General features: G+C 42.8%; 1 protein-coding gene across 1 annotated transcript in view; it reads left to right on the plus strand.

Annotated features, from left to right (window-relative positions):
* The first annotated feature begins 1,079 nt into the window (after nucleotides 1-1,079).
* Nucleotides 1,080-20,817, plus strand: part of LOC108702807 (proton channel OTOP3) — a 33,394-nt gene continuing 13,656 nt past the window's right edge. Inside the window, exons 1-3 of the mRNA XM_041577970.1 lie at nucleotides 1,080-1,151; nucleotides 8,351-8,419; nucleotides 14,479-14,576. Coding sequence (XP_041433904.1) covers nucleotides 1,084-1,151; nucleotides 8,351-8,419; nucleotides 14,479-14,576 — 235 coding nt within the window. The 5' untranslated portion in view covers nucleotides 1,080-1,083. The remainder of the gene's footprint in view (nucleotides 1,152-8,350; nucleotides 8,420-14,478; nucleotides 14,577-20,817) is intronic.

Raw genomic sequence — 20,817 nt, forward strand, 5'->3', positions numbered from 1 at the left:
ATAAACTGATAATCTGCCATGCCATATGTTCCCAGATCAGGTTGTAATCCCTTGGTGTAGCTTTATCCATGTCTAGGGTTGCCACCTGGCCGGTATTTTACTGGCTTGGCCCGTAAAAATGATGGTTGATCCCAATGTTATTAATAGGGAAAAAAGATAAATATATAGAAAGTCCAGTATTTTTTAACAGAAAAGGTGGCAACCCTATCCATGTCCTGTGAGGCAGCATCCAGCTGGTCAGCACTGTTTTTTAGAAGTTGTGTGGGTGGTTGAGGTATGAAGACTAAAGCACTATTTTTTGAAAGGGGGTGTAAACCAAAAAATAAAAGTTTTGCCTCATAGAAGAAAATGTAATTTTAAGCAATTTGTAAGCAACTTTCCTAAATGCAGCCATTAAACAACGTGCAGGATTTTAAATTGAAAACAGTTTCTGTCTGTGCATTTTTGCACTGCTGGTTCTGTCTCTTGACACAATTTAGCAGAAGCCAGCCTTGCAGATGCTTCATCACAAGACTGTAAAAGGGCACCTATCTTAGCACAATTGTTTCCCCACCGCAGGTGTCAGCTAATAGAGCCATATACTGGTTGGGTAAAACAATACTGATATGCGAGTGATATGCTGGCCACGACAGGAGCTCCCTCACGGCCAATGCATGTGCAGAATGAGTAAGTCTACCCATATTTGCATAATAAGTGAGCTGGGACACTCCTCATTATCAGCTGCCTTTTGCTACATTGTTTCAAAAGTCAGAACCACCAGGGCAGAGAATACAATTGAGCAGTGGCATAACAATACTGGACAGGACCCCTGCTGCACTGCCTTAACTATCCTACCATTCCTCATATCTTCTGCTGCCCCTTAAACTCCCCATAGACGCGACGATTCTTCTTGCCGAACGACTGATTTTAGGGTAGTCCGACCAATCCTTCGAAATTATCGTGCGGTTAGTGGGATTCGAACGAATATTGTATTTGTTGTTGCAAATGTTACTTTGTATTGGTTGCAGGAAGCCGCTTCTGACCTCCAGTTGTAAGATCCCATTAAAACCCATCAGGAGACAACTGTGACCTGTGAGACAGCAAATGCTAGCAGCACAACATCAAGTTGTGAATGTCACAATATACTGTACACTGTCCAGCATGGCTTTAATGTGAGTTCATCTGTAACTGCTACAAATGGTGCAACTAGGCAATTTGTATTGTGTTTTGCGTGACAAAGTAACAGCAACTTTCTATTCACGGATCTGCACACACACAATTTTCTGCAGTGGGGCCCCCTTCTTTTTATTTGTTTACACCACCAATATCAACATTTCAGGGGGTACAACCTCCCTTCATCAGGGGAGATACCATGATCTATTGGGTCTATGCATATTTCAGCTGTACAGCACTACAGGAAATGCATCATGTGTAAAAAGAAAGAACAATATACAGCAGGGCTTCATGGATGTGATTATTATATGCTAGTAATAGAACTCTCATTAAAGAAGCATGCTGTTGGCAGATGGTGGGAACTGTAGCCTTGGCTAGAATATAAGGACTGCACAAAATGATCATTAAGCAGCTTGCATTTTATTTAAGGCATAATGTACCCCCTAATGTAAATTATAAGGATATTAGAAGTCACAGAGGAGTTCTGTGATCATATAAAGGCACATGGCTGCAGGCTGAGTTATACAGGGAACACCGAGTATCATTCATTTATTATAAGGGATAATGTACCCCCTATTGTAAATTATAAGGATATTTAAAGGGCATGTAAAGGCAAAAAAAATAAAATCCCATTTTTACTTTCTTTAATAAAAAAAAAACCCATCTCCAATATACTTTAATTAAAAAATGTGTACCGTTTTTATAAGAAATCCTGACTGTATGCTGTGAAATTCTCCCTTCATTTACTGCTGTGGATAGGAATTGTCAGACGGTCCCTAAACAATCATACTTATTAACAGCAGGGGGAGCCCCCGCCTTACTTCCCAGCCAAGCAGAACTCAAGCAGCTTTGTTTGTTTCCCTGTAGAGCAGCCAGCGACTGTGTTTTGGATTTTATTTTTACCTTTACCTCCACTTTACTGTTTCCAACTCCAGCTGCAGGGACAAAGATCATGGAGCAGTCTGCCTATTCTTATTATTAATCAGTCTTGCTGTATCGGTTTCTGGAAGATATTATTTGACTTGTTTTGATAATTTATGACAGTCCCTAAGCAGCCCAGACCACACTGTGCACAGTCTTGGTCTTGTAAAGATGTTTAACAAAGTTACAAGATGGTGACCCCCTGTGGCCAAATTTGAAAGCATAAATCATTTGTTTGATTAGGCTTCTGGTGCAGTAAATTCATGTTTTGTTTATGTTTAGTATACAAAATACAGCATTTCTAGCCTTATTCTATTTTAGACTTTACTTTCCCTTTAAAGTTAGAGGAATTGCATGGTTTTATAAAAACAAAGGTCTCAGACAAAGTTCAGATTGACTTCTGACATTATTTTATGGAGTATAGTGCACAATTATTCATAATCTCTTACCATTATTAGGGTAGATTTTATGAAAGTGACTGTTGAAGAATTTCAGGACTATAAATGAGGGACTGGGACTGTAGGCAGTTGGTGAAGGGTAGAAGAACAGTAGCGAGGAACCACAGATATTCCCAGTATTTAAGGCTTTTAAGTATTAATACACAGGCAACAAATTATCCCTTGTTTCTTCTCCAGTGGTTAACCCAGGAACGGCTGCTGTAAAAACATACGCAAAATCTACTTTCTGAAGTAGCCGAAACTGTCCTCGCGAGGAAACTTCAGGCAACTTCACGCCACGTATGTTTCCTAAGTGGCGATTCCTATGCTACCTACTTGAGAGGAAACAAGGGACAATTTGTTGCCAAGACTAATTGTAGGACACAAAACATCCCATCTGTTATTGCCCTAATAACTATCATAATATGATATATATGGCTCTTTACTGAAATAATGTCCTGTTCTTAGCAACTTTGTTGTTTTATTTACCTTCTGCCTCCAGTTTACAATTATGTGGTCCCCCAGCAGCCAAACAGCTATTGCTCTGTGAGGCTACAATTTTACTACTTATATTTCTATTCAGTTCCTCTCTCATCCAAACCACTGTTTGGTGGCTAGGGACAATTGAACCCTAGCAGCCAGTTAGATGATGCCGCAGCGTAGATCATAGTAAAAGTTAATTCAAAGGAGAAATATTCCTATAGATGATCTGATCATTGACTCCGGGGTGGCCAAATTGAGCTGAGAGCCACACATGTGATCCCTCCAAACAGATCTGTCTATGGATAGTCACCTTTAGGTGCTTTTTTTTATATATATACTGGAAATTTTGGCTCTTTTAGTTGAAGAGAGAGAATTTGCTCTATCTACACTAACAACTCCCCCGTCATTCATTTATGAATTGATGCAGTCATGCCATATGTTGCTTGCTTAAACACCAGGGTCAGAGCTAGGGTAGAGGCATTTGGCTAGGGCACTTACCTTTTCTGCTGTCTACCCCTAGTCTTCCCTTTTAGTTTACCTTTTCTTCCCTCCCACCGTCAAAGTGTTAATTGACTAAGTTGACTTTGTTGCTTGGCCCAGCGTGGTTTAATACAGATATTCATCTATGTGTATTATGTCTACAATCAGATCTAGTCATTGTTGGGCGGGGGGGGGGCTCATCTTTATTTACGGTAACAATCAAGATCAGTAACAATGGCTAGCAGTAAGGCCCAGAATTGCTGGCCTCTCTCATACAATATCACTATGGACAAACATAAATAAAATAACCATATTGTTTCTACATAAGACCTGAGAGAGCAGTGCGGACCTTTTTGGCTTGTCTATACGTTTTTATGTATTTAAATAATGATCAAAAAAGCCTATATATAAAGGCTAATAACAATAACTGCCTGCCTGCCTGAATTGTTACAGATTTATGTAAAGCATATACTGTAACAAAATATCTTGTATATAATATATGACTTTCTTTCTGTATAGATGCACAGGGGCGTAACTACAGAGGAAGCAGACCCAGCGGCTGCAGGGGGGCCTGGGAGGTATAGGGGCCCCATGAGGCCCTACTCAATGAACAATTTCAATATATATTGGTAAAACAGGAGAACCTGTGGATATTTTGGGGACCCTAAAATAAATTTGCTTTGGGGCCCACTAACATCTAGTTATGCCACTGTACATGCATACATACATGTGTAACTATGTACACAGATACATACAATATATGAACAAACACACAATGCAGACACACAAGCAATCAAATTGCAATGCTAACTAGTACAGAAGGCACAGCCAACCTGTCACCCTCCTGAACTGCAACGCTCAGCGTCCCTGTCAGGGCAGATGAGTTTTAGTTCAGCAGCATCTACAGGCTGACTTTAGAAGTTCTGTTTTGGTCAGTAATCTGTTGGTTTCTATTGTACCACGCTGCAGAATATGTTGGAGCTTTATTAATACTCGTTAGCAATACTAATAAAAATGAGCCTGGCCATATAGGAAAGTTATGAGGCAAATAGCACTAAAGGTGCTGCATTTTAGCATTGAGGAATGTTTAGCAGCATGCGTATGTAACAGTCTGCATATACAGATATTAAGATCAAGTCTTACCTGCCGCTTCCACTTTATCTGCCCCTCTACTCCATGTAACCTGCCTGGTCTCCAGCTTCACCTGTAAGGTCCTCCTCTCTGGCTTTTGAGACTTCTTTGAGTAGAAGAGGGTCATGACGGTGCCCACCTCCAAACTCTGGCACAGATGGGTGAGCTCCGCTTCGCTTTGCCCACTTGGAGCGAATCCATTGAGAAGAGGCAGGGATTCCATGCTGCTCCTGCTGTAAATCCACCAAGTCGGGGAAGAAGAATCAGAGTCCAGGTTCTTCCAGGCAGGTCACCACTCCCCCAGCCATGAGAGGACAATGCAAAGCAGCAAGTGGCTGTGCCTGTGAAATCAAACCAGGGACTGGTGTGAGGAGTGGGCTAACAAACACATTTCCACACCCTCTGCTGGAAGGAGGAGTGGGTTGCTGTTATGGAATGGGCAGCACTCTCTCTTAGCTTTCTTAGTAACAGGGCTCTGGCCACAGCACCCCATAGAGGTGAGAGGAGAGAATTTCACAGCGTTTCACATGATGAAAGATGTGGTGTGTTACTATCACAAGTGGGATGTTTAGATGGTTTTAAAGGGCAGATTTATTCTGATTAGATAAAATGCCTGGTCTGGGGTAAACCTGATGATGATGAGTACTATATGTGACTTATAGCAGATTACTGAAAGTGTATGTAGTGATTGACTGTAGATTGCAGTGCAGTATCTATTAGGGTGGTGGCACACGCTATGATTCCTCACGAGGAAACTTCGGACGACTTTGGAAAATCAACAATCACATTTCAGCAGACCTCCCATTTGAGCAGGACAGTCCCGCTTTTGACAGCTCAACCTGCAGTCCCTGATTGGTACTGAAATGTCCTGAGTTTCTCTTTGATCTGCTGCACTGAACAGCCAGAAAAAGATACAACGTTTCTAACTTAATTGGCTCTTGGCAGAGAGCCCAGGATACATACATAAGATACTTTTGTAACAGTTTTAGATAAGATAAGAACTAAGGCTCACAGCTTAAAGGGCAATGCTGATCAATGATGAAGGGTTATACACTTAAGATCCACTTTTTGGACGAGGTTACCAAACAAGCATATTTTCCCCAATATGCCGCCCTTGGAGGACAATATCAGGATGATCCAATTGTTTAGCCCTGGGACCAGGTCCAGATATTGGTTGCGAGGGATTTTGGTCCAGGACAGAATCAGCAGCTCTCATTGGTCTTTGTATGACCATCGTTAAGGCTCTTACACACAAGTTTTTTTATGTGTTTGTTGCGTGTTTGAGACTCAGGTTTGAGTGCACCTTAACACATCAGCTAATTGATTCCATTATATTCTGCCTGGTTGTACTCATGAGAGTTGCATTTTTCATACACTTGACATGCATTCAAAAGCCAATAGAAGAATTGCTTTTGGAACTGACCAAAACACACTTGGCTGCATTAAAAAAACACATATAAAAGCAATACATGCTTTTTTGTTTTAGCATAAGTTTGTGAATAAAAAACAATTGCATGTAAGAGTCCTATGACAGAGCTATCAATTTTTCGGAGCCACTTGATTAACCCACTCAACCCCCCAGGGTATTGCACTGCACATGTGCAGTGAGCATTCAGTGAGGTCACTATGCATGCGGAAGACCCCCTTGAGCCATGCCCGCAATCCCCAGGTACGGCACCTGTCTATGTTGACAGCTTTGCCTTCTGGTTTTCACTGTATTTTAACTATATAACCATCCCATTTATATAGTTTTATAGTGGCAAATGTACAGTGCTGGAAATCTCCTCTGCCCCAGATCAGGAGGCCGATTGCATAGGGGCTAAACTGGAGTTGTGCAGTTACTTATAGCAGCCAATTTGATTTGATCAGTTTATTACAAGTGAGAAAATAAGTATTTGGCATGGGCTGGTGGGGGGCACTGGTGCAATATACATCTATGTTAGTAAATGGACACAGATATATTTCTTCTCATATTCGGTATAATGGAAAGAGACTTAGTAAATAGCCTTGGGGGTTAGGAGATTTCAGAACAGGCCTGCACAATGTGTGCTAAAAACCTGAAACATGTGTCTTGACAAAAACACGGGTCTTGAAGTGGTGAAGTTAAACTCAGATTGGTCCATGATAATGTACATACACATAACATTCCATGATCATCTGCTGCCTTCTCTTATTTACAATGTGTGGATTGTGCATTTATAAGTATTCCCTGAAGAGATATTTTTAAGGGGTTGTAGGAACAGCATTGGCCAGGTCAGTAGAAGTACAACATAAATGCGTGTTACTGTCGTTTTATATAAATAAAATATGCAGCTTACAGTGCCGGAAGATGAGTGATTACAACAGACACTTTATCCCTTTCATACACACTAACCATGGCAAACACCTTAAAGCTGGATGAGAGTCTAAAGGAATGCTGAACACACAAATTCCAGACGGAGTGGCGTAGTTCTGGGGAACCAGTGAAGGGGTTTGGGTGAACAGGTAGTGGAGCTTGTGAGCCCCTATTTTTGGTAAGGTCATAGGGGGGCTATAGGAAAATATTTTGGAATAAAGCTACAAATATAGCACAGGGCGGGTTTGGCTGATGACATTTCAGGGAAGTGTTTATAGTTTTATTCTGTATCCCTGAGTGATCACTGCCTGAAAGTGCCAGCAAAAAATACAGACCTTCGATGATGTGGCTCTTAATTTCTGGACCAAATGATTGGTTCAGCCCAATGTGGTTTGTTTTGGCAGCTTGTTAAGTGTATGACCAGCTTAGCCATCCCGTAGGTTTACTAGACCAGTGAAAAAAAAGATATAGATAACTGATCCGACTCAGCGCAATCATGTAGTTGGAAACCTGCAGCACTTAATACACAACTGGGTGCAAGGAACTCTTGGCGTCCCACGCCGCACGCAATAGAGGAAAGAAGAAAGGGTGAAGTTCCGCACACCAGACTGTTTGTTAAAAGTGTGTTTTTAATATGGACTGATAAAGATTTTGTCTTTTTACAAACTGTCCGGTGTGAGGAACTTCACCCTTTCTTCTATCCTTTACTAGACCAGTGATCCCCAACCAGTGGCTCAGGAGCAACATGTTGCTCACCAACCCCTTGGATGTTGCTCCCAGTGGCCTCAAAGCAGGTGCTTATTTTTGAATTCCAGGCAAGTTTTGGTTGCATAAACCCAGGTGTATTGCCAAACAAAGCCTCCAGTAGGCCGCCAGTCCACATAAGGGCAACCAATATCCAATCACAGCACTTATTTTGCACTACCCAGGAACATTTTTCATGTTTGTGTTGCTTCTTGACTCTTTTTAAATCTCTATGTTGCTCGAGGGTAAACAAGGTTGGGGACCATCAGGTCCATAACAAAACATAATTGAATTTCTCTAGATTTTCTAGATAGTCAGAGATAATTCCGTTCTAGTGTAAACCTTCCTTTTATTAGTGTTCAGGCCATTATTACGGCCAATTAGTATGTATGCAGCCTGAGGGTTTGGAGTTCTTCAGTTAGGCCATAGCCTCCTTTTCTGGAAAAAAATATTATTATAGTTTTTTCTTATTTCCTATTAATATAATTGACATAAAACATAAGTTTTGCAAGCCAGGTCAGTAAAATGCCAGCCAGGGAAAATATACTGGAGAGAAACCACAATCATTTGTATGGGATTACAGGGTCATTTCCCGCCCCTTTAGGCTCACAGTGTCATGCATGTGTTCCATTTTGAAGTGATTGATTCTGGTCTTTCTACTTTCTAGGATGTTTGTGCAGCACCCACTAGCAGAGGGACTTCAATCCCAGAATCCATCACTTCAAAATGGAACAAGGTGAGGGAGAGTTTGCATAACACTTTTAGTGTAAGAAGGGGTGGGAAATTATTTATACAAGTATGTGGAATCAGGTGTGTATGTGTAAAAAAAAGTTCAAATAGTGTTTCTGCACCATTTCTACAAGCCCATCTGAAGGAGCTCATGTCAAAAATTGGAGTTTTAATCCTTGTAATATACACTCAAGTCTGTTGAAATGATCTGAGGTACATAAACATTGTATTTGCTGTTTTTTAAGAAGAACAATGATGTTAGGGAACGAACATTACAGGACTTTGGCAATGAAATGCATTTTAATGTAGGGATCCACCGAATCCACCATTTTGAAATCGGTCGAACACCCGAATCCTTTGCGTACAATTTGGCCGAATACTGAATCCTGAGAATGTGAGTGTGATCAAGTGCATTCAATATGGCTTCTTAGTTGTAAAATGGATGTACTGATATTAGCAGGAGAACAGGGAATAGTAGGAGTTAAGGTAATATACTCATAAACAAATAAATATGTTTATTAAGGAGGAAGCTCATATCTTATTCACATAGTTTCATTATTTCAATTATTTTCATTCGCATGGTTATTTCCATTTTCATGGTCATTCTCATGGCCATGTCCTGGGCATGTAGCCATTATTATATATGTCTATGTGTAATGATTTATTACTTTGTTATTGTACCAATATAAAAAGGAGCTCAGCTGGGGGTGGGGCTTCGGGACTTCATCTACAAGCAGACGTGTTGTGTAGAATAGTTGGTCTTGTAAGGACCATTGGCCAATTGATGTGCTCTGGGAGTCGCTGTATTTGATTTGGGCCCAGGGTCCCCCAGCTGATGTTCCTCTCAGAAGTCTGCCAAGGGAAGCTCGGCTAGACGTTGCGTTGTCTTCAATCGGTATTGTATTACTTTTCTTACAATATATTATTCTTCTTTAATGATGATCAATGTGTGTGTGTTTTATTTCCACCCCTACAGTCTGCTGGGGGAGTGCTCAGTTAGACATTTAGGGGCAAATTCACTAAGGCGCGAAGCGCCGAACGCTAGCGTTAATTCGCTAGCGTTTGGCATTTTCACTACTGCGCAAATTCACTAACGAACGCTGGCGTAGTTTCGCTAGTGTTACTTCGCAACCTTATGCCAGGCGAAGTTTCGCTAGCGATGAAACTACGCAAATTAACTAACTTGCGCAGTGTACTGAACGCTACCTTTTACGCTAGACTTCCTTCGCCACCTCAGACCTGGCGAAGCGCAATAGAGTAGATAGGGATTGTTTAAAAAAAAAGTCAATTTTTTTTCTAAGTCCCAAAAAAACGCTGGCGTGTTTTCTACATGATGGCTGATAGGCTGAAAAAGATCGAAAAATTTTTGGGGCTCCCCTTCCTCCCCCCTACATTTCCTGACTCATGGCAACTTACCTAGACAGTGGGCACATGTGTAGGGCAAAATAAAATTTTTATTTGCTGATTTGAAGGTTTTCTAGGCATTTGTAGTGCAGATACGTGTTCCTCCATTGAAATTTGAATTTCGCGCCGCATGCAAATTAGCCTTCGCTAGCGTAACTTCGCTTTATATAGCGAATCAACGCTAGCGCAACTTCGCAACCTTACGCTACCCCTGTGCGCAACTTCGGATTTTAGTGGATTTGCGGAGCCCTGGCGAAACTACGCCTGGCGAAGTTGCGCCTGGCGCAACTTCGCATCTTAGTGAATTTGCCCCTTAGTTTGTGATAAGTCTGCCAAGGGAACTTGTAGCAAGACACTGTTTTGCCTGGAATAAATCCTTTTTGGTCAGGGTTGATTATCATGGTGATTACTTTACTAAGTCACTTGGCAGGTATTTTGGGCAGAATTTTGACATCTGCTGTGAGGAGGGAGATGGGTCTATATGAATCACACAGCTTCTGGTCCTTTCCTTTTGGTAGCAAGGCTATCGCTGCTTCATACATTGAGCACGGCAACCTCCCCTCTGCCAGTGCTGCGTTAAAGGTCTCCAGGAGATGCGGTGAGAGGGTTTTTACATGCCTTTTGTATACCTCTATGGGAATCCCATCCGCCCTTGAGCCTTACCATTAGGGAAGGACACAATTGCCATTACAATTTCCACTACTGTGATCTTTTCATCCAGAAAAACTCTATATTGGGGAGCCAGTTTAGGGGTGTTCAAACCGTCTAGAAAGGTGTCAATCTCAGAAAGCGGTTTTTGCAGCTTCGAGGAGTAAAGGTCTGTATAAAATTGCACCAGTGTTTGTTTAATTCCCTCAACATGAGTGATGGTATTGCCTGACATGTCCTGCAGTGCCGAAATTGCAGGTGGGGATGAATTCTGTTTTGCTAAGTGAGCCAGCATTTTCCAGCTCTTTCCCCTTGTTCATATATTTGGGCCTTAGTAAACAACTGGTGCCTTTGAGCCTTTTGAGTCATATACTGATTGTACTCTTGCTGTTTTAATATTAAGGGTATTAAGGTTATTCCCTGTAGGGTGGAGGGCAACTTGACTTGCTTTTTAAATGCAGATATCTCTGGCCCTAGATGGCCTCTTATAAAGGCATCCCAGACTGTGAGGGCGTCTGCGGTCCCAACGTTAATATTAAAGAAGTCGTGTATAGTAGCATCTAGTGTGGTTTCATTGTCTAATATTTTTAGCCAGACCGGGTTCAAAGACCATCTTGGCTTTTGAACCACACACTCCAATTGGAGGACTATTTCTAAGGGTGCATTGTCAGAAATCCCCCTGGGGAGATACTGCGCTTTTGTAATTAATGGCAAGGTTGGGCTGTCCACCGGGGCATAGTCGATTCTAGACAAAGACGTATGCGATTGTGAAAAACAGGAGTGCTGTTTAGTTTTAGGGTGAAGATGCCTCCAAGCTTCTACCAGTCCCAACCCTTCTAGGTTTCGCTGAAGGCCTTTGTCACCCCTGTGACAATTTTGTTCATGTCTACATTTAGAAGTGCATTATAATCTCCCATTGCAATTGCCTTTGCATGTGGATATCTGGCCATACTCTGCGTTAGCTTAATTAGGCAATCCTCCTTAAACGGGGGACGGACATATATATTCGCATGGATTAGTTCCACATTATTGATGAAGCAATGTATGAAAATATACCTTCCCTTAATATCCGTCTCAATACTTTCCATCACAAAATTGACTGTCTTGGATTAGAGATGTACCGTAAGGCCCGCATTTCAGTGGCGATCGGGCTGCCGGGGGGCTTTGAGGGGGTGCGGGCCCTGGCCCGCTCGCACCCCCTGCTCCCCCGGTAGTTCCGCCACTGGATTAGAGTGGAAACACCTGAGAAATAACCGGAGTGGGCAGATCGGTAATCCCAGCCCAACCACTGCTTTATTAATGCTAAGGTTTTTCCTCCAACCAAGTGGGTTTCTTGCAGGAAAGCTATCTTAACATTCTTTTGCTTCAGATAGTCCAGGACCAGCCTCCTTTTAATGGGGTAGTTGAGACCCCTCACATTCCAACTTATTGCTATCGTACCCATTGTCCCTTGGTGTGATATAACAGTAACATATGACAAGTATAATTCAAGGAAAAAAAACACATCTTGATCAGTAACTTAAACCATTGAAATTCCCACAAAACGTAACACTGCATTGGCTTTTTCAGTGTCCCATATCCAGTTCCACCCCAACCCCAACAGGGGGTAGAATTAATCCCAGAATTAACCAACAATTGTGTAGGTGTGGCGCTAAAACCAGATCCCATCTGTGGACTGTGAACAGGTAGTCTCAGTGGGGTAAGACTCCTCTTTTCAGGGCCAGTTGCGGGAAGTGTGCAGGGCCCAAATAGGAGAAGAGTGGCCTTGTCGTGATTGGCCTGCTTGGGGCAAGACATATGGGCAGCTATTAGTTGGCATCTCCATGAAGAAAAAGCTGTGGGGCAATTGGATACAACTGTTCAGAGCGTCATTTTGTTAGAATAAAGTACAGGCTGGGGATAGTGTATTCAAAACATAGTTATCTCATGGCCCCAAGGATGCCATGGTAGGATATTACTGTAGTGCCGGAATGTTATTCGCGTCCATCCAGTTGCTCGCCTCCTGTGGGGACAAAAAAAAATGCGCTGCTTTAAGGCCGCCCGGTTACGTGCCATGGAGAGGATGGTGTCTCTGGCGTTTAGGAGCCTCGCAATGAACGGCCGAGGGGTTGCCCCCGGTGGCCCAGGTCTTGTTGGGATCAGGTGTGCTCTTTCTACAGCAAAGGTGGAGGAAAGGTTCGCCCGGTCAAAGGTTGCAGCCAGCCAGTCCTCTATGAAGTGCTCCGGCTTGTCCCTTTCGTTCTCTCCGGAAAGCCCACAAACCACAAGTTGTTGTGGCCATACGTTATAGTTCCTGGATGCGCTGTGGTAGTGGCCAACAGGGAGGGAGGAGAGGGAGGCCTGCTAGCAGAGTTGCGGTCGCCATCTTGATTTTCCTCAAGTGCAAATTTATCCAGCCGCCCTGCCGTAGAGGAGGCCCGTTTCTGGGCTTTATTCTGCCCCATAAGGATTCTCTGAGGTTGCCGCTGCAGGTCCAGCTCTTCTGCAGCCATTGTGGCAATGTTAAGTGCCCTGTAAAAACAGAATTATAGCGGCCCTGAGAGAGGAGCTCTACTCCATGTGTCTGTTCACATTGAGCATTTGATCATTTCTTTATTATTTTGCTAATTTCAAATCGGGAACACTGACGCCATATAAAAGAAATGCTCTGTAAGGCGACAAATGTATTGTTATTGCTACTTTATATTACTCATCTTTCTATTCAGGCTTCTTCTATTCATATTCCAGATTCTTATTCAAATCACTGCATGGTTGCTAGGGTAATGTGGATCCTAGCAATCAGATTGCTGAAATTACAAACTGAAGAGCTGCTTAATAAAAAACTAACTTAAAACCACAAATAATAAAAAATGAAAACAAATTCAAATTGTCTCTGAATATCACTCTCTACATCATACCAAAACTTACAACTTCAAGTTCTTATTCTGGTCTCACACATTCAGTAGTTTGGCTATTAGTGGCCCAGGGGGAGCCCACAGGGGATTACCTTATAGGGACTCTGTGTTCCCTTTCAATGGAAAAAGTGCTTGAGAGTTGTACTACACCACAAGTGTCCTTAAAGGAACAGTAAAAAAATGAAAGTGTTTTAATGAAAATATCATGTAGTGTTGCCCTGGACTGGTAAAACTGCTGTGTTTGCTCCAGAAACACTACTATAGTTCATATAAACAAGCTGCTGTGTAGCAATGGCGGAAATTGAAAAAAAGGCTCTATGGCACAGGATAAATAATGGATAACAGATACCATTATGTTCTACAGAGCTTATCTGCTGTGTAACTTGAGCCTTTTCTCCTTTGAATGGTTGCCCCCATGATCCGTTATCTGGAAACCCAAAACCCGTTATCCATAAAGCTCCGGATTACAGAAATGCCGTCTCCCCTAGACTCAATTGGAATCAAATAATCCAAATTTTAAAATGAATTCCCTTTTCTCTGTATTAAAACAGTACCTTGTACTTGAGCCAAACTAAGATATAATTAATCATTATTAAAAGCAGAACCAGCCTATTGGGTTCATTTGGGGGCATATTTACTAAGCTTGAGTGAAGGATTCAAAGTAAAAAAATGTTGAATTTCGAAGGTTTTTTTTGGGTACTTTGACCATCGAATAGGCGACTACGACCTTCGACTACGACTTCGATTCGAACGTTTCAAACTAAAAATCGTTTGACTATTTGACCATTTGATAGTCGAAGTACTGTCTCTTTGACCACTTTTTGGCCACTTTAAACCTACCGAGCTACAATGTTAGCCTATTTGGGACCTTCCCCATCAGTTTTCTAAGGTTTTTTTGATCGAAGGAAAATCCTTCGATCGATCGATTAAAATCCTTCGAATCGTTCAATCGTATGGTGATCTCAAGCATCTGTGTATTTGTTTACTTTAAGCTCCTTCTGATCCTGTGCTCTCTATATACACTGGTGAAAACTAAGACTTTTTCCTTGAACTCCTTTGCTATTGTGAAAAGGTTACAGGGTTCCTTGAAGTATGACCTGCCATTTCCTTTTCCAAACAGGAGATTCGGTTGTATGCCACATTACATGTATGGATCTCTGCCCTGCCCTGGGGCACGCCAAGGGAGGATAATCCCTCATATATGCAGAGAAAGGAGGGGTGAGCTAACTGCAATTTCACAGTAGGGAGCAAATGGGCAATTAATGCAATGGGAAGATCATGATGAAAGCAAACAAAAAGAAAAAAGACTTCAGTGAACAAAAGTGGCTGCTATAAAGAGAGGAAACCACTGGGAGCAGTCAGAGGGAGCCTGCTTTATCTCTGGGGTGCCGGCATGGAGACATCACACATCACAGTTACAATGGAATCGACAAATACAGGTAGGCAAAATTCTATAAATTCTATATTCATGTATAATCACTAATACACTAAACTGGAGCAACCAGTAACCTGTTTGGGTGCATTTGCCTGGTTATTCCAGGGTCCCAACTAGGGGCACTAGTTTAGGGCAAACCCATTTTGGAGAAAAAAGGGAGGGTGCAATTGCAGAACAAAAAGTTGAAAGCATTGAAGTATCAATAACTACTGCTTCTTGTTTGTTCTCTCCTTCCTTATATAAGTTGTGTGATGTTTGCCAGTAGCACTGCCAGAGAGCAGGTAAATGCATGGTATTAGCATGCACAGATTGCCGCCATACTTGCTTTGGCTGCCAGTGATCGTTGACCTGGCTGTGGGTTTTCTGTGGGCTTGGAACTGCACTTGCACCAAATAATTGCTTCCCATGTTTCAGTATCTGAAACTCATATTTTTATAGTACAGCCTGTTTTATTTTCATAAGGAAGAAAATGTACAATCAAGGCAAAGATGAGTTTTGGGTTCATGGAACTACAAAAAACAAATTGCATGCAAAAAATTATGAAAAATATGAAATGTAAAATTGAGGTTCAATTAGTGGGATAAATAGAAGTTACTGGGCGATTATTTCATAATATATTCACATAGGAATAACTAGTGCATGTTATAAGCTGATGTATACTCTACAGCAGGGATCCCCAACCTTTAGAACCCGTGAGCAACATTCAGAAGTTAAAGGAGATGGGGAGCAACACTAGCATGAAAAATGTTCTTGGAGTGCCAAATACAGGCTGTGATTGGCCATTTAGTAGCCCCTATGTGGATTGTCATTGAGGCTCTGTTTGGCAGTACACCTGGTTGTAATGCAGCCAAAACTTGCCTCCAAGCCTGGAATTAAAAATAAGCACCTGCTTTGAGGCCACTGGGAGCAACATCCAAGGGGTTGGAGAGCAACATGTTGCTCACGAGCTACTGGTTGGGGATCCCTGCTCTACAGGATTACTTAGTGCAAATACACAGGTTTTTGTGCTCTAATCATTAGTTCTGCTCTGCAGTATACACAAAGTAATTTACCATGAGCAGAAAACAATGCTTGGTGCCACTCTAAGTCATATTTGTTGAAAGAGGAGAACACAATTGGAAAGTATTATTTTCACACATCAGGTATATTATGTATCATGATGAGGGGTGCAGAACCTGTGCCAGCAAAGAGCAAGCCTGATGCACCTTACCAAACAGGGGTTATTTAGCAGACGCAGCGCAGAATGTAAAGTGCAAAAAAGGTCCACAATCCACCATGTTTTTTTTTTAACAATTCTTTTATTGTGCAATCATAGCAATACAGAAATAAAGTCGTATAATAGCATTGCATCTCAATTTTCCTGCACATTAACCAAATAAACAATCATTACAAACATTAACCATCTTGATGTCATCCTTCAACACAGATTATTATACACAGGTTCATTCCAAATACTGTGCCATAGAAAAATAATAAAAGAAAAACCAAAAACAGTGTAATAGACAGGTACATTCATCTACTGCAGTTAGCCCAGACTCTCATCCTCCTCCGACCAAGGTGCCCAAATTTTATTAAATTTCTCCAAACAGCCCCTTCTCATATATGTGAGTTTATGCAGGGGGAGCGCATTGTTAATGAGTTGCTCCCAGCCCTGTACCGTTGGGCCCCCTCTAGATTTCCATTTCAAAGCTATAGCTTTTTTTGCGTACATACATAAAGTGATCAAAAGCGTCCTCTGCGCCCTGTTGTGGGAGATCTCCCCTAGCAGATTCAATATCAACACCTTAGGATGCAGTGGCACCGGGATACCAGTTTTTACACTAATGATTCGGCTGACCTCTCCCCAAAATGTCTGCATAACCGGGCAATTCCAGATCATGTGCATAAAATTTGCCGGCGAGTTAGAACATCTGGGGCATTCATCCCTCAAAGCATGGTTCATTTTATTCAGCCTGTAGGGAGTAAGATATATTCTATGCAGGTAATTCAATTGGGTCATTCTATCCCTACTGCAGATAATCCCATCCAGACTCAATTCCAGAATCTCCTCCCATTCCTCCGAAGTAAGCCCCGGGATATCCTGTTGCCATCTAGCTAGCAGTTTGGTGAGTGAGGGACTACCGACCCTGACCAATTGGGCATAAAAATATGAAAGAGGTTTCCTAATAGCCTCTGAGCGAATATCTAATTCTACTTTCCTGGGGGTAGTGTCCGGTGGGCCAGACTGAAACTGAATAGCTATAGCATGCCTCAGTTGCAAATACCTAAAGAGCATTGGATTAGGGAGAGAGAATCTCTGCTTCAAGTCTTGAAAGGAACTGAGGTTACCATCAGGCATAACGTCGGAGATGTACTTAATGCCATAACGTGCCCATAGCTGCGGGTCTGGGATAGTGCGGAGATGCTGGAGTCTGGGATTACACCACAGTGGGGAGAATCCCGAACAGTGTGGCTGACATTTGGGGTAAAATTGCAAAACAGTGCGCCACACTGCAATTGTGGTAGACATTAGGGGAGACAAGGTCTGAGAAAGGGAGGTACCCCTATATAGCAGATTCCTCAAACCTTCCCAAGACCCCACTATTTGTGCTTCCAGGAGCGTCGCCGCATTAGTGGGAGAAGGAGTAACCCAGCTTTTCGCCACCACCAATTGTGACGCCAAGTAGTACCAGAAGGGGTTAGGAGCCGCCAAACCACCCTGAGTAATAGGGAGCTGCAGAGTGCTCAAGGCTAACCTGGGTGGAGCGTTGTTCCAAAATAGGGACAACATCGAACTCTTTAGTTTGGTAAAAACAGCTTTGTGTATGCCAATCGGGGCCTGTCGAAATACATATGTGAGTTTTGGAAGGATTATCATCTTAAACAAGTTAATTCTACCTAATAGGGTAAGGGGAAGATGCACCCAAGCCTCCCTTCTCTCCAGTATATATTTAAGGATGGGTTGTACATTCAACTCAACATATTTCTGGAGATCCGAATGTACCCATATGCCCAAGTATTTAAAGGTGTCCGCCCACTGAAGACCATGGACATTCTGAGGTAGGTTCGGCGGGAGGGGGTCAATGGGGAAAAGCACTGATTAGACCAGTTAATCTTCAACCCTGAATACCTTGTGTGTAAATTTATAATGGCCAGTGCTCCAGTGAGAGCATAATTCGGATTAGGAAGATAAAGGAGAGTGTCATCCGCATACATGGAGATAGTTTCCCTACACGAACCCAGGTGTAACCCCTGCACCTCCTGCGAAAGTTTAATGCGACAGGCCAACGGTTCCATGGCAAGAGCGAACAGAAGAGGGGACAGGGGGCATCCTTGTCTAGTGCCCCTTCCAATTGCCAAGGCCTTTGACACTTTGGTGTTGGTTCTAATTTTGCCCACCGGGAAGCGGTAAAGTGCCTGCACCCATTTGATGTAATCTATGGGCACACCCACCCTCTTCATTGTGGCCCATAGATAGTGCCATTCCACCGAATCAAACGCCTTCTCATTATCCAATGACGCCACCACCCTCTCACCCCGGGTATCATGTACAACTGAGATATTAGTAAACAGCCGTCGGATATTAATGTCAGTAGTGCGGCCCGGCATGAAGCCCGTTTGATCCGGTGAAATAACCTTGGCCAGGTGCGGTGCCAATCTATTCCCAAGCACCTTTGCCAGAATCTTGGCATCCACATTAATAAGCGATATTGGTCTATACGAGGAGCATTCTAAGGGGTCCTTGCCTGGTTTGAGAATCAGTATAATGAGCGTTTCCCTCATAGACTCTGGGAGGGGTGCCCCCACCCTGACATCATTATACAAATTAACCAACAGAGGGGCTATCTTTTTAACATTTTGCTTATACCACTCAATGGGGAGGCCATCTAAGCCTGGAGTTTTACCCCCCGGGAAGGCTCCAATCGCCACCTCCACCTCCTCTTGAGTAATTGGCTCGGCTAGCTGTGCTATTGTACCTACATCAAATTCCGGTATGTCCGTGTCAAACAAGTATTGGTCTACCTCCGCATTCGTTACCGTCATCTTGGAAGTATAGAGATCTGCATAATAACTCATAAACCTACCATTGATACCCTCTGGAGTGGAATCAACAGCCCCATTGGAAACTTTTATCGCTGGTATAGCCATTGAACCCCCCGCTTCTTTGGACAATAGAGCCAGTAATTTTCCATTTTTATCTCCAAACTCAAAAATATTAGACCTCTGATAAAGGATATGCTTTTTTGTAAGCTCCACCTGGGCCAACTGTAGCTCCCTTTGTTTATCCTGCCATAATTTTTGAGTTTGGTCAGTTGGGTGTGCCACATATGTAATCTCAGCTTCCTGCACCGCCGCAGATTTTTGCATCAAATCTCTCTGGTAGCTATCTGACAGCGCCTTAATATTACTGATAAACTCCCCCCTAATAAAAGCTTTAAAGGCATCCCATGTTATTTGTGGGGAGACTTCTTCCTTGTTTAGTGCCAGGAAATTTTCTATGCTAGTATGAATGGATTCCTGAAGCTGGTCATGCTTAGCCCAGTAAGGACTCAATCTCCAAATCCGATCAGCTGGGGATTGCGAGGCCGACATGGTGAGCAGAATGGGGGAATGATCAGATATGCCTCGCGTGAGTATTTCTACCTTTTGAACCCATTTATTAAACTCAGGGCAACCTATCGCCAAGTCAATTCTAGACATATTATTGGAACCAGGAGAGTAACACGTGAACTGCCGCGCCCCCGGGTTACGCACCCGCCATAAGTCTACCAGTTGAAAAGTGTTCAGCCATCTATTCAAAATTGCTGAGGACACTCTGGGGGGGTGAAGTTTATCTATATCCGCATTAGCTACCGCATTGAAGTCACCCATGAGGAGTAGCGGAGTCACTGCAATGGTCAGAAGTTTGTTGGTCAGTTCCTGCAAAAAACCATCAGATAGCGGGGGGGGTGCATACACATTAATCAGAGTTATTTTCTTTCCCAACAAAGTGCCTTGCACTATTATAAACCTTCCAAGTCTATCTGAAATAATCGTTTCCGCTACAAAGGGGCACGATCTACATACCAGAACAGAGACCCCCCTAGAATAGCTGGAATATACTGAGTGGTACATCGTAGTTATCCAAGGCTTTTTCATGGACAGCGTTTTCCCGCCCACTAAATGAGTCTCCTGTAAGAATATCAATTGAGGTCTATGCCTACGTATAAAATCAAAGACTAATCTTCTTTTTATGGCGTCCCCCATACCCCTCACATTCCACGATAAGATGTTAACCGAAGCCATGTTTCTCAAGTTTCCTAACTGATATCTTACTAGATATCATGGGCAGTTGTCTGCCAAACCGCAGTAGTAGAACCCTACATAACCTTCCATTACATGTGACATCAAGCAACAAAACATTCATAACCAAAAACCCTTTTCCCCACCCCCACCCCACCCACTGCATAAACATAGTACAAGTGAGTTTACTGCCCATAACTGAAACAAGCCTTAACTTTGTCGTGGGGTTAGTACCCGCACAGAGTCCAGTCCAGGAGGTGCCCACCGACAGTCCACACCGGTGACCTCCAACCCGGGGCAAGATAGTTATACTGAAAATGTGTCCCATTAGGCAGTAATATAAAGACCATTACCTGTCCTGCGAGAAGTCACAGATGTAACCAAGTAGAAATTTGAATAAGCGAATGTGTCCACCAAACCCAGGACAATAAAGAAAAAGGGGAGCCGGATCCTTAATGCCAATCGCAACCGCCCACACACTAGGCATGGCACCTCCATATTCCAAGCTGCATGCAAATCCTCATCAATCTCTGCGCGGGGAGCCGCGTGGTCTCTCCTCCATCCATTGTATGACCTCCTCCGGCTTGGTGAAGAAATAGGCTTTACCACTGAGATTGACCCTCAGTCTCGCCGGGAACAACATGGCATATGGTAGCTGTTTCTGCCGCAGGAGCCGCTTTGCCTCTGTAAACCGTGCTCTCTGTTTTCTCACCTCTGTAGAGAAGTCGGGGTATAAAGAGATTCTTTGATTTTCATACAGAA

This window comes from Xenopus laevis, chromosome 9_10S (genome assembly GCF_017654675.1).
Source record: "Xenopus laevis strain J_2021 chromosome 9_10S, Xenopus_laevis_v10.1, whole genome shotgun sequence".
In the NCBI taxonomy this organism is placed as follows: Eukaryota; Metazoa; Chordata; class Amphibia; order Anura; family Pipidae; genus Xenopus; species Xenopus laevis.